Source organism: Rhinolophus sinicus, linkage group LG07 (assembly GCF_036562045.2).
Source record: "Rhinolophus sinicus isolate RSC01 linkage group LG07, ASM3656204v1, whole genome shotgun sequence".
In the NCBI taxonomy this organism is placed as follows: domain Eukaryota; kingdom Metazoa; phylum Chordata; class Mammalia; order Chiroptera; family Rhinolophidae; genus Rhinolophus; species Rhinolophus sinicus.
In genome coordinates, this window is record NC_133757.1 from 120301842 (window position 1) to 120321186 (window position 19345).

At 36.2% G+C, this 19345-nt stretch overlaps 1 protein-coding gene across 1 annotated transcript in view; it reads right to left on the reverse strand.

Annotated features, from left to right (window-relative positions):
- Positions 1 to 1309: 1309 nt before the first annotated feature.
- The window catches only part of INTU (inturned planar cell polarity protein), a 52520-nt gene continuing 34484 nt past the window's right edge, over positions 1310 to 19345 (reverse strand). Inside the window, exons 8-16 of the mRNA XM_019749039.2 lie at positions 17700 to 17889; positions 13970 to 14023; positions 12511 to 12573; positions 11542 to 11763; positions 10457 to 10939; positions 9022 to 9119; positions 7386 to 7575; positions 4774 to 4931; positions 1310 to 3265 (exon numbers count right to left, since the gene is read on the reverse strand). Of these exons, the coding sequence (XP_019604598.2) occupies positions 3154 to 3265; positions 4774 to 4931; positions 7386 to 7575; positions 9022 to 9119; positions 10457 to 10939; positions 11542 to 11763; positions 12511 to 12573; positions 13970 to 14023; positions 17700 to 17889 (1570 nt within the window). The 3' untranslated portion in view covers positions 1310 to 3153. The remainder of the gene's footprint in view (positions 3266 to 4773; positions 4932 to 7385; positions 7576 to 9021; positions 9120 to 10456; positions 10940 to 11541; positions 11764 to 12510; positions 12574 to 13969; positions 14024 to 17699; positions 17890 to 19345) is intronic.

Here is a 19345-nt window from a genome sequence, read left to right on the forward strand (position 1 = left end):
CTTATCTCTTACTCTGTAGGACCTGCAGTCTTGAAACACACTGACAAAACATGATTGAAGAGTTAGCAACGTTTTTTTTGAACTTTAGGTTCTAATTTTTTCATTATCTTAAATGTGTTACATTTTTAATACTACTTGTCACTAGTGAAAAAAATAAATGTATAGGCAGAAAGATTCCAGAATAGGAATTTTGTTAATATTTTGATTACCTCACACAAAACAAGTTGGCAAGTCCTACTGTTATAGTGTATCGTGCTCCCTTCCTTTCCACAGTAATGGCTTATTTGACTCTTAACTGATTTTTCAGCCTAAGTCTCTCCATTTTACATACTGCCTCCAGATTACTCTTTCTGAAGCAATTGCATTAATCATTATTCCCAGGCTTAAAAAAATTTAAAGTCTTATTGCATTGACTTCAGAATCCTTTGTGAAATTCATTGCAAATTCAAGAAATTACTGGTGTTTTAGCTGCAAAAATCTGAAGAAAGAAAGGACTCAGTCTTCTTTAAAGGAATTAGAAGCATTAACAAGCATACAGGGAAAAAATTAAGGGGGTGATTACTTGAGTCACACTCCAAGATGCCAAGAGAGGTTGAAGGAAACATCTCTGGTCACAGGGAACAACACTCTCAGAGGACAGAACAGCAAATGTTCTGCTGCTCCCTAGGGCAGTTTTCCTTCCTTTCTTGTCTCCCTTTCCCCTCCCCCACTTTTGACTCTGTAGTTGATAATGTTTATAACATATTCCTTTATGATATCCTCATGCTTATTTCTGACATATATTTACTAATAGAAGACAGCGAAAGTGAAAGTATTTAGACATATAGCCCCCCCCCCCTTATTAAGAGCTTTGAATGGGCTTTTTTCAAAAGACTAAGCTGAAAATGTTCATTTTAACTTGTTGCATTGCATTTTATTTACAAATTTAGGGAACAAATAAAACACTGGTGATTTATAAAGTTGGTATTAAAAGTATAGAGTCTCAGGACCTTTGTGCTGTTCACTCTGCTTTCCTTAGAAATCAGCCTGCTAAGTCTCCTCACTTACTTTAGGTCAGGGGGAACTTCAGCACCCCTTTCCCTGGCCACCCATTTTCTTCATTTTTTTTTTCTCTTGGCTTTTATCACCATATTTCACTTATTTGTCTTATTTGTGGTCTGCCTCTCCCACTGGACCACAAGCTCCGTGAGGGTGGGGATTTTTAGCTGTTTTGTTCACTGCTGTATCCTCAGCATCCAGAACAATGCTTGGCACACAGTAGAAATTTAATAAATATCTTTTGGACAAATGCATGAAAAAGCAACACAACTGCAAACAAACCTCCAAACCATCTTTATTAAAAACTATCAATATAGTATAAAAATAGCTTCAATTATACAGAATATAGAAATACAACTCTACAAAATTAAATTATTTTCACACAGTTTAGTGTATAGATTAAAAGTTTTAGTAAACTTTGATAACATTTTTAAAATATCCGAAGTATAAATCCTTATTCCCAAAAGTATTGTGCTGAATACTTTTCCTCAGCTTCTTTCCCACATTTCGTACAGTGGTAGGTATGATTTAGCTGACTCCTTGGTTTTTAGCAAATGGATATTTAAGAATAATAGTACTAGTAGTACCTAACACTTTTATAGCATGTAATGGGCACTATTTAGAGGAAACTCACACAGACAACAAACAATTATTCACGAGTGTGTTTTCAAGAATGTTCAAAGCAGAGAAACCCAGTAAATTGTTTCATAGGTTTTTCCATTTGTATTAAAAACATAAAAAAGCAGGCACTGCAAATGTACTATCTTGCCTGTATGCATCACCATCAACAGTCCCTTGGCACAAATAAGAAACTCTCCTTTGCTAAGTACAGTTCTCTAACCCCACAAAAATAATGAGAACTAAAGAAAGGTGAGGGAGGGAGGAGGGGATAGAATCTAAAATGGAATTCTGGAGAGCCAAAAACAAAATAGATGATGGGGATAAGACAGTACTTGATATCTTTTAAAATGGAATTTATACAATTTTGCCTAAATAGTCTTTGGTGAAAGGGACCATTTGCAGGATGTGAACAAAATCCAATTTCTGAATGTTTCTGTACCTGCTAAAGAGTATACCTCTGGAGTATCTGCACTGTTACTCTGTCCCCTTTATGTAATAAAATCACACATAGACACTTATTATCCAGTAATCAGATTGATCTACTTTCGGATATGAATTTGAACCTAGTAGTTGGAAAAATGGACTGCTAAGTTTACTTATAATGTTTACTTCAATTCCCATTTACAGATGGAAACCAAGACGATGTTTGGTTTTATTTCTTAAAAATGCAATGTCTCTACAACATGGACATATATCTACAATATAGCAAATGATTTCCTCTTATGAAGATCAGTAGTTTGTCTTTTTATTTCAGTTATTGAGCAGTGGTTTCGTGATTCTTTGATACCAGGAAAGCAGTTCAACAGACTGAAATGTCATTAAATGAAGCAAAAAGTCTGCTAAGATAAAACCCCAAGTTTTCAGTCTGTTTGAAAATGTGAGGTAATCAATAGCTGCTTTTATTAATAATTGTCAGTATGAAAAATAGCTCATGGTGTTTTGGGCAACATATCAAGAAATTTAAGACATTTAATACTTTTAAACAAAGTGCCTTAATACCCATGATACTTTTATGGCCTGAGCTCAGAGAGGCACAAAGACTCGTTCATGTCACAGCACTAATTAGTTAGAGGATCTGGTTCCGTATTTCAGGATTCCCAATTTCATGATTCTTTCACCAGATACCAATATTAGTCTTGAGAAAAATACACACTACGGTATTTTTCTGATATAATTATTTCCAATATTAATTTTATGTAACACACTTCACAATATTTCAAACTAATCAATAAATTAATATTATATACCAAAATGGAAATAAATGAACAATGCCTTTTCATATTTTGATCAAGTGTCTTTCCAAAAGTCTCACAAGACTACATAAGAGACGCAGTGCATCAAATCCCACAGCAGCGTATCAGCTCAATATTTAATGTTATGTTCAGCACTGAACAATGAAAAGAACTAAACCTTGTCTTTTGTGTGTGGCCTTCAGCCATCCTAACACCGCCCAGTGCTCCATGCGCAATGTTGCTGTGCAGCAAGAAAACATGGTTACAAGGTTAATCCGAAGAACAATTTAAAAGCCATTTCGATGGCAATTTCTGTGACTGAGTCATGAAAACAAACATAAAGTTCTTGAACTTTGGGATGAAGAAAGAGTCTCCTGTAGAGGAAAAGAACACACTCATTTTAGAAATTCATTAAAAGAAAAGAAAGAAAAAGTTCAAACTTTCAATGTTATTTTTTTTGTTTGTTTCTGAAAGAATCAGTAGTAAATTTAAGAAACTACTAATCTAAATCTATAGAAGGGGAAATGCAGCTAGTTTAACTTTTAAATAAGTAATATAAGCCTTACGTCAATTATTTTTATTTTTCCAGGGTGTAAAAAGTCTATTTTGTCAATATGTGTTACTGTATCCCTCAGTTCCTTAAATACTAAATTTAGTCATTACTATTCTGATAAAGCCAATGGTGTTACCATCATTTTACATACAATAGTTATTGCACATTGCCATTTACTTTCTAAAAGTTAATTGTTATTAAAACATCAAATATATGATAGCTTTTTGCAGATAGTACTGGATTAGGATTAACACTGAAATTTTATTTGGTTTTCTTAAAAGAGTTAAAATTTAATGTATTTAATACTAATGTATGTAAGTATATATATATATATATATATATATATAGAAAGAGAGAGAGAGAGAGAGAGAGGAGAGAGTGAGAAAGAGTAAGATGGCTAGATATAGATATTTAGATATCTGTCTATATCCATGTAATGTATTCGTACATCCGTAAATATAGAGATATTTGAGCATATTTCATATTTCTTCTGCTACATGTGAGACCATTAGATGCAATGACTGTGACTTGATCTTTCTGTTTGCCATACCACCCACCCACCACACATTTTGCTGAGCATAGCTCCATTTACTAAATTGTTATAAATCATCAAGTGACTAAATGCTAGGTGCCAGTGGCGGACAACAGATATGATTCCTACCCTCATAAGACCAAATTCTAGTGATGCAGAGAAAGACCATAAATAAACAAGAAAATAAGCAATAAAGGGGTGATATAATAGAGAATAACTGAGTAGCTACTTTAATGCGGGAAAGAGATCGTGGGTCCTCTCTGCAGAGATGATGTGTTAGTACTGATCCGAATATCAAGGAGCCAGACATGCACAGATTAAGAGGCAGGACGTTGCACACAGAAGGAATAACAAGAACAAGATTCAACTGGTGCCGATGTGACTGTGACATTAGACGAGGAGAGTGACAGGAGGTGGAAACAGAGAGGTGGGCAAGGGCCAGGTTGGGCAGGGTCCTGTACTGGAGGGGGGATGGGGCGGAAGAAAGGGATGGGAAGGGGGAAGGATAGAAGGAAGTAGGGACGGAAGGAAGGAAATAGTAAAATTTGAAATCATTTTTAGATTGTTATTAATATAACTTTGTACGATAACTGAAAAAGCTTTTTATTTTTGAATAGAAAAATACTTGGGAGGAATTTAAAGGAGATACTTAGTAAATAAAATTCTAAAATATGTTAAAATATTATAGTTAGTTTAATAATTGCATGCCTACATCTTAAAACTTTTTCTCCTTTACCACTTTTCTTTCACTTTTCTAACATCTTACTTTACTTTCACATACTTTTTTTCCCACTTACCCTACTACCCAGTAAGCCATGACTGGTGGTGCTTTTCTCTGATCAGTCCAGTTTTCAGGTGAGCATTCAAACAATACACCATGTTCTTTCACAGGGTTTAGAGAAGACATTGAATTTGTACAACCAGAATGATCTCCAACATTTAGTGCTTTCTTTTTCTGTAAATTAAGAAGTTAGTATTAACTGGTATTAAAACTGTTACTTTAAAATGTTTTTACATACAGATCTGAATTGGCTGATCCTAATTCTTAAGTGTCTGCAATGACATTCTTCTCTTTACCTGCAGGAAAAGCTCTACTCTTCCTCATACTCACTTTAAATGCCTTCTCCTAAAAGAGGCTTCATGGATAAAGTGTCCCGTGACTCTCCCAGGGAACCTTTTGTTCACAGCCCTAATTATTACTATTTATATTATATTACATTAGCAGTTTTATAGGTCTGTCTTCCCTAGAACATTATAAGCCTTTTTTCGGTTTCAGACAATATACTATTCATCATTGTAATACTTGAAAGCAGCAGTGCCTGCTACATATTAGGTGTCTAATGAATAGATTCCTAAGCGAACACATGATTTTATAATATACTTAAAACACATATACTTAAAGTGGGATTGTCTCTTCCTCGGATGCACATACTCTCTAAATTTCCCATTGATTAAATCATTAGAGAAACAATGACTTTTTTGGTTCTCCAGGTTGATTGTTTTATGATTTGGTTGTCATCTTAATGTGGTCACAGGAGGAGGCAAGCATAGCATTTAACTACTCTGCCATCTTGCCCGGACCTTCCTAAAACAATGACTTATTTGGAATATAAAGACTTTCGCAAGGCTCAGGCCAAAAGAGTGCAACGGTCCTTCATTCTTTCCTTTCTGTCATAATCCTTATTGAATCCATCAACAAATCCTTTTGTTTCATCCTCCAAAATATATCCAGAATCCAGAAGCCACTATGGTTTCTTGCTTTGAGAATTTACACAGCCTCCTAACTGGTCCCTGCCTCCACCCTAGTGACCTTACAACACCTGTTCTTCCCACAGCACCCTGAGTGATTCGTTCAAAAACTTAAGGAGCATGTGTCTGCTCTGCTCAGAACTGTCCAAGAACCTCCCATCTCCTTCAGGACAAAGCCCAAAGCCCTGGAATCTGTCAGGCCACACATGATCGGGCCCTGCTGCCTTTGCCATCTCACCTCTTACCACTCTCCTGCCCACTCAGCCACTCTGACCTCTGTGGCTTTGCACCTGCTATGCCCTCTGTCTGGAAGCTCTGCCTCCAGATTTGTCAAGGGGCTTGCTCCCTCACTTCATTCAGATCTTTGTTCAAATATTACTTGACATGATCAGAGGGATCTTTGAAATAGTAACCCCTACTTCTCATCCTTACCCTGTTTTATTATTCCTTTTGCAACGTGTCCTATCTGACATATTACACTACTTGCTAATTCATTAGTTGCTCCTATTAGAATATAGACTTCATAAGGAAAGGGACTTTGTGTTGTTCCCTGCTGTATTGCCAGTACCTAGAATAGTGTCTGCTGAGTAATGGGCACTCGATATTTAAATAATATGAGGAAGGCTAATTTACATTACTAAATATTACTGAATAAGCTAATGAAATACTCCCTTATAGAATCCATCAATTATGCTAAATGGGAAAGGAGGAACATAATGCAAAGCACATAGGGATATATGGTCAAACAGAACATTTTGCTGAATTCCAATTTCCGATAGCTTAAGAAGAAATTCTGTAAGACACAGAATATTACTACTGAATGAGTCCTAAGAGTTTACATCATTCAGCCCACGCACCTTGTAGCTGAGGAAATAGGAAGAGTGGAAGGGTTCATCCAGGATTCCTATTCCCAGCCCAATGTTCTTCCACTTTGAAACCCAATTTCTTTACAAATTTAGGTCCTTAACACACTCACTGCTACATACATTATAATCATTTTCAGAGACTTTTTTTTTTGGAGGGGGTGGTTATATGATGAATGACCAGTCACAAGTAAACTTCTGTATGTTTATCCTTTTCTAGGAATTAACACTTACCTTTCCCTGCCATTAAAATAATCTAGCTGATATTTCAATTGTATACAACATTACTACTTATCCAGAAGGTACAATATTAAATGCAACTTCATTCTGGATGGAAAAGCCAGCAAATAACCAACCAAGGGGCTAAAATATTTGCAACGGTATTGTGACTACTTCTGTACCTTACCCCTTTATGTTCCAAAATCCTTTATACTGTTGATTGAATACTTCAAGAATTATCAGAGTTACCAACTGGTAGATGTCACTGTCCAAGTAAAGGTTGAATCACAGATATCAAATATGGGGGCTAATTATAAGCTACTGTATCCTACTTTGCTATAGAAAAACACAGGTCCACCACTTCCTGAAATAATCGTCTAGGGTCAAACTCAGTATTATAAAACAAAGCTTTGAAGTTAAGCACTATGAGTATAATGCTTTTGCCACTCAGTTTAGATTGAGTGACTGTTAATGAAAACAGTCATTGCTGGACATATTGATTAAAGAGCTTTTAGAGAAAATATTTAGAGTTCTGGAAATGAAACTGGCAGAAGACTATATTTATAGCTGTGCCTTACCTCTTCCATCAAGGTCTGTTGGAAAACTGCACGAATGGAGAGACAACACTGATGGAAATTCTTTATTAGCTGAGGGTGGATAGAGCCGCTTAGCTGGGCCACCTCTTCATGGGTCGGAGTAATAAAGATGCCTTGCACTGTTTCTAAGGCAACATAGTGGAAAAGTGTGTTCTCAGGACCAGATGTCAATCTTGAAAAGAAAAAAGATATTTAAGTAATCTTAAAAATATTGCTTCTTTTGAATTGTGTAGACTCCTAATAAGTTTTTATCTACAATATAATCTTAGGATTGTAATTAGGGAGGGGAAACTAGGCCAAACATTTAATTTCCTCTTCCTCCTTAACTGAAGTACAGGCTAGGGTTATTATCAATTCTCTTAATGGAGGCAAGTATTACGTGTTTTGCAAGGATAAATAAACACCAATTCATTTGCAAGTAACTTAATCGCCCCTTTGCTAAACAGCCCAAATTGGCTAACCCCCTCTTTTTCCGTGGTTGGTAATGAATAACTCATCTCATGTCTGGCCCAGATATCTACAAGCCATAAACATGCTATCAGTCTAGGGTAGGCCACATATAAAAACACCTTCCATCAAACTAAACACATTTAAGTTAGTAGCATAAAAGTCGTTTACCATCAGTCAAACTGATGATCCTGAAGAAAAATACAATTATTATTACCAACTGCAAAAGTGGGTTAATATTCTAGAATACCATGGTAAGTACTAGTAATATCCCACTATTTCTCATCAGTACAGTCTTCTCTTCTAGGTTCTCTTAGTATTTTCATTTATCCTTTCTTCTTCTCTGTCCTTTCTTCCCGTTTAGGTCTCAGGCCAGCAGAACCTATAAATACTGCTTATTTCTACCAGTAGTAAGCAGAGCTAAAGAACAATAGTGGCAATGATAACTGACTGTAATAATATACTGAATGCCTCTATGTACCATCCTGAGCCTGCATACTGTCCCCGTGTTCAGTGGACTGGGATTAACTTGCTTGAGGCCGCACAGCTAAGTGCAGAGCTCATCTGGCTCTGAAGCTTGCTCCACTGTACCTTGCTTTTTTTTTCCCTCTTACTGCTCACTATTTATTGGCAATCTTTAAATATATGGAGAGCAATTCTCCATATGCATCTCAGATACTCAGGCTGCCCCATTCTAATTCTAATGTCTGTACGAAAAAATTCCTTCAGTTGATTTATTTTTCCAGCCAGAAGCACAGAGGCAAGGAAAAGGCGTATTTCAGCTCTTAGGCTGATACTGCCTCGAAGGCACACTGGGCTCAGGAGTATCTGGGCAGTACACCACAGCACCCGCCAGAGTCTAGAAATGGTCAACTCTAGTTTAAAAGTTAGACGCACAGAAGGGGGGTTACCTGTGGAGGAGAGATAAAGGGGGGCTCTCACATTTTGAAATATTGCTTTATATGTGTTTTATCTCTTATAATAGGAGTATCTTTCCTATATGCATAATGAATAGCATGAGAGAAATAGAATAGATATTATCTTTAATATTAATGATATATCATAATTACAATTGTTGAATAAAATCTCTATGTTATGGACTTATACTTTCTCATTATAAAATTTCTTCAAAGAGTTAAGTGAAAAAGAATATTATAAGGAAATTTCTTACTTCATTGTGTTACATATTTCCAATTCTTTTTCTGAAAAGTCCTTTTTCACATTCCCCAACTGAAATGGATTTGGAAGAGTTGACTTCTTTTTAGTGACCTGAAATATATAGTTAAGTAGATCAGTTTATATCTAAGAATGGAATCAAACAGCAGAAATAATATAAAAGCTAAATATCCTTCTAAGAGAACTACTTACTATTTTCCAATGTTACCTTTGAATATTTTCAATGCTAACTTGTGCCTCTTGGCTTATCCTGGGCTAACAGAGACTCCAGGGCCATGTCATAGGAGGACATGATAGTTTTCCCTGTAAACCTCCAACCAGAGCCAAATTGTTACAATTTATATGTATGCGTACTTGTCTCCCGGTCTAGACTGCACTCAAAGGCAGGGGCTATATATATCCTACTCATCTTTGCATCTTGTTTGTGTAGCATGGCCCTGGGCACATAGTAGGTGTTCACTCAACAACTGAATGTCTAAATCTTAGAGATTATATCAGTTTCTCTTAGGAGCTGTTCATGGCTCCTTAATTCTATCCAAATCTTCCTAAGCTAAATTTTCTACCAATTTCACCAACTGGGATAGTGAGTACAGTACCAATGTGAGCACTTCCTAAATAAACATCCACTTAGGGCTCCAAGAGTGCTCTATTGTTTGGAATTAGGAGATCAAATCTATGGTTATTTGAACCATGACATTCAGAATCTCATGTTTTATTCCTGCCCCTTCTCAGACTCCTCCTTCTCCATACTTTGACATCACCTCCCTCCACCCAAATGACAACTTTCAAAAATGTTTCAAAAGAGCAGCATCACTAGAATAAGTAGAAAGCTTCTCAGGGTGATTACTTTGATAATCATTTGTATAGATTATGGTGTTTCATAGAAAAAACAAAGAAAATGATAAATAAGCAATCTGAAAAGTCAACATTCTCTTTGCTTAATAGTCACATTTTGAATTCCTGAGTATGGAGATCAGACTTTCACAGGTACAAATTTAAAAAAAAAAAAAAAATAGAAACACATACACACACATACAAATACACACCTACACTTTAAGTTCCTGATTCTCTTTCTGTTTCTGCTGAACATTTTATTGACTAGTCAGATCAGCCCTCCAAACGCTCCCCAACTGGGCTGTTCCCTGTTAACACTGTGAATCGGGAAGAAGGAGATGAATGGAGAAAGCAGGACCCAGAGTTTCCTTACTTGTAAGTGGTGTCAGATATGCTGGAATGTTCAGGGGCTACTGTTTTATCACTTGATATTCCTTCCTCTTTTTAGTTCTAAATCATTGGTTTGCCAACAGTGACTAAAACAACCACCGGTTCAAATGAAGAATGATCTGCCATTAAAAATTCTCTTGCAATAATAAAATAAGGACTGGAAAGACAGCTTAGGTCCCAGAATGTACACCTGAATGAACACACACCTTCGACAAGGCCCCACTTTCTTCTGAACCATCAGAGCCCTGAGATTCTCTTTGCTTCCGTATTGCATCCGGTGTAGCATGGGGGCTTGAGCCAACACCTTCTCCACCTTCGCAACCATTGTCAGATCCTCCACTGCTTCGGGAAGGACTGGGCTTACGTGTTTTTACAGAATAGTCACCAAAAAGAGTTCTTCTGCATGTTGGAGAGGTTGCTACTTTGGAAGCACCTTGTAGCCTACTAAGGATAGGTGAGGTTGTCAAACCATCTAATTTTTCATGTGATCCAGCAAGGAACCAGTCAGCACAAGACAAGCAGGGACTTGGAGAAGATGCCAGTTGTTCATTTATGCGGGAATCGACTCCTTCCAGCTGCTGAAGAGTTGTTTTAACCTGGTCCACATATATACAGTCTGGTCCAGGATTCCCAATAGCTTTGGATGCACAGCCTCCAGCTTCTAACAGCACACATAACATATAATGCCTCTATAAGAAAAAAGTAATTAATAGAGATTTAGCTACATGCATATATAAAGTTAGGAATACTAAAGGTATACGGGCATATGGCATAACCATGTGATAATTATTAAAAACTCTTCCCCCACCCTTCCTGCTTAGTTATTTCAATGCTCCTTGATCACCCTTGAAAACAAATCTCTTATTGCTGTATCCTGTTATACCATCGGTCACTACTTTTGGCACACAGAATTCCCTAAGGTAGCTTTCAAAGAGCCTCAATTACTGCATTTCACTTACAGTTACATATTTATTTTGATACTATAATCCGTTCATGTTTACCTCTATTTCCCAAAACAAACCAGAGGATAAACCGCTATATAACTGAGAACAAAAGCTCTTAAGAACCTGCTAAAATCTTATCCTGGGTTTCATTAATATTTATCCATGAGTATTAAATGAATGCAAAAGAAAAGGAATAAGGGGCATCGAACATTTTCTTGAATACTGATATTTGACTTGCTCATAATTTGAAATGATCCTATTTGTATATTTATTTAGACAGTAAATGGCAAAAGAGAAAAAAAAAAGAAAAAAAGAAAAAACCAAGAAAGAAGGCAAGGTAAACTTACCAAACCAACAATTAGCAAAAAATATCTCCCTTCAGGTTCCTGAAAGACGTCAGTGTTTGCGTCTGCAGAAGGCTGGAGGTGGTGTCGAGGAAACACTTCTCTCCATATGACCAGCTGGCCAATTCTTTGTTTTGCTGCTAAAGGCAGTAGGCAATAGTGGCGACAGTAGACAACAATATCAATGAGATCATCCTTGGGCAAATGGCTGCATATCAAATAACCCTTGGATTTAAACACAAAGAAAAGTCAACTAGCGATATCAAGCAATCAGCCTACAATATATTTCTAAGAGTTTTATAGGTACTTCTTCAGTTGGTTTAAAATATAACAGTTTCAAATGGAATAAATTAGTAAAAATAATAATATAGTAATAATGATAATAAACAGTAAAAATAAGTAGTAGTAAAAATAAATGCCCCACCCCTATCCCGAGGTCAACAAATATTTATGATAACTTAAGTCTACAACAGGTACACTTTAGCAGAAAGCAAGAGCACCTCTGAGAAGTGTAAGACTGAGTGTTTGGCATAATTAGAAAAAGTACTGAATTCTGAGGATGGAAAGTGGAGAATCAGGAGTCGAGGTGGGAAGAGACTTTTCAGTGTGTACCATTGTCTATTGTCTGATTCATGGATGCATGGTTATGTCTGAAGATAAGAAACAAACACACTGCTGCAAAAGGAAACCGAGAAAATACTGCTCTCCTCTCTCACATACTTGGTTCCTTGAGTACAGTTTCTCCTTAATACATTTGTAAATGCTTTAGAAGGTAGTGAAGCCAGAAGTATTTATTGTATTTGTAAATATGCAGGTACAAGTCTTGTTTTAAGATCTTACTTTTAGGGTACATACATTCAGAGGAAAAGAGACATATGTACTTTTCATTTTTTGTAAAAGTTGGAGGAAATTTACTTTCTGTCTGTTCAGATAGCAGTTGGACATTTATAAAAGCTTCACGCTCCAGCTTACCTTGTAAAATAGAGATGACCCTAAAATCGTGTACAGCCGCCTCATGTCATGGTAATCCTCAGACTGGAGGAAAAAAACCACAGTGGATTTAAAAATCCTAGTTACGCTACAACAGTTAAAATGGCAATTATATTCTTCAGTAAGTAAACTTTTCATAGTGCCTTTTTTAGCAATCAATATACTAGGATATTAGGGTGAAAGATAATGTGCATATATGTTTATTTTGACTGAGAACAATTTCATTTTTGATTCTTATAAGAAACTGTTGATTAGAGACATCTGAGAATAAATATAAGATTTGTTACACCAAGAGGGATTAAACACACCTATCAAGACAAAAAGCTTCTACACTATACATCACCTAAAATATCCAATATTTTATCAAATATCAAATACTATGTCAAAATATACTATTTTTGAAAGTCCAAATTGGTACAAGCTATTTGGGGACTACTGAGTAGTATATACAAAAAAATTTAAATACACATATTCTTTGAGTAAATCCACTTCTGGCAATCTACAGAAATACTCAAATAAGAGAATCAAGAATTTTGTATAAAAGTTAATAGAATTATTTGTAATATGCAAAAATGGAAGATAAAGTGAAGTTCAGTGATGGAGAGCAGAAAATGAAATTAGGTATGTTCATAAGAGAATATCATACCTGTTTTAAAAAAATAAGGTTGATCTATATGAGCAGGCACTACAGGTTTTACGATATATTGTTCAGCAAAGAATGTAGCTGCGGAAGAAAATATCACTATGATCTAGTTTTGGTAAAATGGTGTATGAGGTCAGACAATTAAGTTTGCAAACTTGTTACAATGATGTTGCTAAACTTTTTTGATATCACAGGGATTATTCATTATGAATTTGTACCAACTGGACAAACAGTTAACCAAGTTTACTATTTGGAAGTGCTGAAAGGGCTGCGCGGAAAAATTAGATGACCTGAACTTTTTGCCAACAATTCATGGCTCTTGCATCACAACAATGCACCAGCTCCCACGGCACTGTCTGTGAGGGAGTTTTTAGCCAGTAAACAAATAACTGCATTGGAACAGCCTCCCTACTCAACTGATCTGGCCCCCAATGACTTCTTTCTTTACCCGAAGATAAAGGAAATATTGAAAGGCAGACATTTTGATGACATTCAGGACATCAAGTGTAATATGATGACAGCTCTGATGGCCATTCCAGAAAAAGAGTTCCAAAATTGCTTTGAAGGGTAGACTAGGCGCTGGCATCGGTGCATAGTTTCCCAAGGGGAGTACTTTGAAGGTGACTGTAGTGATATTCAGCACTGGGGTATGTAGCATTTTTTCTAGGATGAATTCATGAACTTAATTGTCAGACCTCATATTTCAAGAGTTACCACTTGGAAAATATTTATAACAATGACTGATTTTAAATGAAAAATCTGTATTTATTCTTTCCTAAAATTCACTGCTTTTCTTACCAGTTCTGCAAAATCTGCAGCCTCCAAGTCACTCAATGCCGTGTCTAATTCCATCTATGTGGAGGAAAAAAGAGTAATATAAACATTTAACTCTTACTACTGTTTAATAATGGCCATAGAAAAGTGCTTCAAAATTACTGGAAGAATTGAATAAGTATCTTTTTCTTTTATGATGTTTAAGAAATGTCCCAAAATGGAACATCTTGTTTTAAAGCTTTGCAATGGCAAAAAAATTCGTTTATTTAACATATTGGCATTTTCAATTAAATCTCAGTTACTGAGAAATGGGCTTCCCTGTTTATTCGATGCAAAATAATTAATGGGATTAAGAAATTGCTTTTAGTTTTAAATTAGAAATTTTTTTTAGCTTATTAAAATTCTTAGAGGGAAAAAAATCAGTCTTAATGTAGCCAATGTATTTTGAGTTGTTTTTGTTTTTCCATTTCCTGTATATTTCTCAACAGATGGATTCTTGGAAAATATCAACATTCTTCCCTGTCTCTCTTCTATGTTTTGTATAAAAGGACTGTTAATCTTTATTCATGGATTAAAACATGAAGGCAAGTGTTCCCCCTGGAACCTGGCACAGTTTAACTACCCTACAGAGTTATTAGAAAAATCTTTTACTTAGGATTTAGCTTTTGTTTCTATGGAAATTCCCTGAACTCCTTCATGCATTTTTTTTTACCTCCCTAAAGCATTTATAATTTAAAAACAATAAATTTAAGCTGTAATGCATATACATTAAATTGAAAACTATTGGCCATTAAAGTCCGTAGCATATATGCTATTTCTGAAAAAGAATCTTTTTTTTTTTAAGTCCAAGGCACTCTCTGCAGGACTGTTTCACAGACTGTGTCTTACTGAGATGACAAAACCTTTGGAAACATTAGTCATGCCTTTCAGTGCTTTTCACACAGTATGACTTATTACTCATTTGTGGCCTACATTTTCCTGCATCTATCAAATACTTCATGTTCTCCTTTTTGCGGCTATAGTTTCTCTTGTGAAAAACTATACAACAAAAAGAAAATTACCTGCTTGTGATTTTTGATTTCAGAAACATTACTGTTTAATTGCTATTCCTGCTATAGAACTCTTAGGCTAATGTATAAGGTTGCTATAATTGTTTCTTCATATTGCTTAAGAGATCTTTTCTCTTAATTATCCCTGTGTACCTTAGGAAAAATGATATTTTTAAAAAGAGAATATCTGACAACCAACCAAAATAAGGAAATTCTCAAACACCTGGTGGGGGGGGGGGAATGAAGAAAAACCTCCTCATATACTAAACTCAGAACAAGTTAAGTTTTTTCCAAGTTAAAAATATTCATTTCCACCTAAAATTTATCAGGCACAAATAACACAGAGATGTTTTTAACTAGATTTATTAAGGCATAAAATTCCTTAATATTTTCCTTTAGGAAATATATATACGGTCAACAAACCCTACTATTTTTAACACAATAAGCAATTTCAAAGAGGAAAGGAAAGTGTGTAATGTAAGTTCTTTGAGTCTGTTGGTAAAAGAAAAACAAAAACTTCAAGGGTTATTTGTTTTTCAAACTTTACATTCATCAGAGACCTTTAGATCACTTTATTGAGGTATCTAGCTCTCTTTCCAAAAATATTGTTCTTCACTTTCTTAACCAGGCTACAAAATACAGAAAACGTCTAAGCTATGTCCTCATTGTTTCCCAAGTATTAATTTCACCTATGCAGCTGAACTGTGAGCATCCAGAAGACTTTTCTGGATTCCCCAAAGCATGGCACAAGTCTGAGTCCCCGGCACAATGAAGACTGATCTCTGTATAGTAAAGTTAGACTTAACAAGGGTAAAAGCTACTAAAGCTTTGGTAAGATAAGTAACTGGTATGATTTGAGGCAACAAATTAAAAACTACACAATTCACAGAGTGACTTCTCAGTTTGATATTCTTTTAGGTTGAGATAAAAGCATATAGTCCTTTTAATAAAATGTATGCTAAATTAAGAAATGCTAATGAAAAAGAGATCTGAATACAGGAGGTAGCCTTCACACCTCCTTGGGATTTATAAGACCAAAATTGGCTATATTTTAAAATGTCTTAAACTTCTTAGGGGGAACGTAATATTTAATCTTAATATATCCAAAGTCTAAAGACATTGCCCCTGAAAACATGAAGTATCTTCACTCTCGCAGAAAGACTGCACATTTTGAGGGAAGAGATTTCTTTAATGAGGAGGTTCTGAGACAGGGAAAGAACCTGGGCACTGCAAGACCAGACTAGCAGGCCTCAGGAGACGGCACCTTCTGACTCATGAAATCGGCCATGTGTCTTTCAGAAGAAAAAAGACTGCTGAGTGGGCATGAGGCAGACTTTGGAGCCGGAGTCTTTCTATCTTAAAGGTCAAGTTATCTATTTACTTTCTATCTGTAGTGAACACATATGATTTCTTAGGAAAACACTGATAGGGGTAGGATTATATACCTCATACTTTTTAGTTATTACATGATTTAGGAAAAAGGCAATCACTGAGATACCAAAAGTTGCAGCTGCGGGCAGTTGACAAAATAAAAATAACAGAAGGTAAAGGTTCCTCTAAACAAGTTCTAATCTCTCAACTCCTTCCAAATAAAAACTATATAATAAAACTCTCACCACTACAACTCTGACCACAATGTGCCAGGCTCAATACTACTGTGTTTCCGCAAAAATAAGACCTAGCGGGACAATCAGCTATAATGCGTCTTTTGGAGCAAAAGACCCGGTCTTAGAGTAAAATGAGACCAGGTCTTATATAATATAACATACTATAAGACCAGGCTTATATTAATTTTTGCTCCTAAAGACGCATTAGAGCTGATTGTCCGGCTAGGTCTTATTTTCGGGGAAACACGGTAAGCACTTTCCCTCGAACAACTCATTAACTCCTCCATGAAGTAGGTACTATTATTGTCCCCATTGTACAGATGACAAAACTGAGCAAAGCAACTGATAAAGGAGTTTAAATTATTATTAAACTGTCAAACAGGCATTTATTTGGTCATACATTAAAGAGTTTAATGAAGAGTAGAACCCTGAATTGGGTTTTTACTACAGTCTAGCCTGGGTTTCTTCATGGGCAGGGAACTGGCTGTGGCATAGTGCCTCTTCAATACTAATCCAAATGCTGTGGCTGAATAGATTGTTGGTGATGAAAATGTCCGAAATGACCTTTTCAGTCCTACAACAGAAAAGTGATTCTGGGTCTACAGGTAAGACCACAATCACATTGATAATACTCAACCATCATAAAGCCTTACTCTTGGTAAGCTAATTACAAATGTTCATGTACAGAAAGATTTTGCTATGATCAGTACTTTAGCTAAGAATGTTGTTGGTTGGCCAATCATTTCATCAACTTTTAATCTATACAGAGAGATAACCCTAACTCAAGGACGTGGCATCAAGAAATCAATGTCACAAAATTCAAAAGTAAGATACACCATATAATTACGATGTCTAAAAGTATTCCAAGTTTGGATGAAGCTTAAATGTTACTGTAAGATGAGAGAGCTAATTTCTATTCAGAAAGAAAAATTTGTAAATTCACTGCACTGGACTTCCTACTTCATCAACTAATTGTCTCTTGGACTCTTACTCACAATCCTGAAAATAACAAAAAGCCTAACAGGAACAAAAAGAGAGAGAAGACAAAGCATTACAATGCGACTGGTGCTGATTCTTATTCACGACGTCTGTGATCACCTTGATCTCCTGTGGCAGGGGGAGCCACCGCGCGCCAGGGAGGTTGTCCAGAAGCACCGCGCTGGAGGCCGCGTACTGCTGCGCGCTGGGACTGGCGCTGGGATGCAGTCTGGCAGGCTGCAGTGCTCTTTGAAAGAACAAGTCGAAAAAGGGATCCAAACAAGGAACATTCTCAACCTGGCAAAAGGCACTGAAAGAAACAAGAGCTGTAAGTTAGAAGATGTGGAAATGGTGGCCATCTTTTGTATGTTCCTAAGGGGACTGATCTCTCCTAACTACATACGCTCTCTTCCTTACTCCTCTCCCTTAGTAAGAATCACTGCTATAATGTTACTGATGGAGCGTGTTAAGAAACTCACCCTGTCCGTATTTTTTAGCCCGAAACCTCCTGTCAAATGCATTAAGTAGATGGTGCTACGGAAGAACCATGGCGCTAATACGAGTGGTGTATGTACAACAGAATGGGCTGAAGTACCCTTTCTGTAAAAAATGTAAGCTGTTTTTACCTCTGAGTAGCATTCAACCATTTACAACTCCCAATATCTTTCAGGCAATATGCGATAACAAAGAGATTTTGAACTTTGTAATAGAACAGATCTGGCTTTGAGTCTTACCACTGCTCTTATGAGGTAGATACCTTAGGAAAATCATTTACCTTTCCTTTGAACTTTTGTTTCCAACTCTATAAAAATGGGGATGATATAATTCAACTCACATGCACATGTGTAAAAAAAGAGTATGCATATTCATATTATATAGAAAATACGTAGCAGGATACACATGAAACTAAATAGGCAATACCTTCTCTACAGTCTACTATGTAATATATTAGGTTGGTGCAAAAGTAATTGCGGTTTTTGCAATTGTTTTTAACCTTTTAAACCGCAACTACTTTTGCACCAACCTAATACTATACAAGTACTTATACTGGTAAACAGTAAGCATGTAAATTAGCCCAAGTTATTTCCTCCCCTCTTCACTAACAACAAGTCATAACTATTGAAAAACTCAAAAATCAAAAAAACAAAACAAAAAAACTCAACATTTGGTTTTAGCCATGTAAAAGTAATACAGCATTGCCTGCAACCCTTCATTGGAATAGCTCCCTGGGTAACACAATAACTGGTATATGTACAACTAATGTCAGAATAATATTTGTTAATTTATTCAACAAATTACTTGAGTGCCTACTATGCTCCAGGCACTATTCTCATTGCTGGAGGTACAGCAGTAAAAATACCAAGAGAAAAGACAGGTCTCTGCTCCTGTGGAGCTTACATCCTAGTGGAGAAAGACAACAAATGAACAAACAGTAAACACATGATCTTGTACCAAGGATTATGCAGAAAACAAGACCATGTGAATGGGTGAGGTGACTGGTTGACTATTTTAGTTCAAATGGTTGGGGAAGAGTCTTAGACAGAGCATCTAAGCTGAGATCCCAACGGCAAGAAGGTCCAATGACAGGAAAGAGTACAAAAGCTGTAAGGGGAAACAGCTGGGCCAGGTGCCCGCAGAACAGTGCAGAGGGGTCCACTTGGTTTGAGATCTGAAATCAGAAAGGTAGATAAGAGCCAGACAATGTAGAAAGATCACTCTAACTGCGTTTGGAAATTAAGTGGCAAGAATGAAGGCAAGGAAACCAG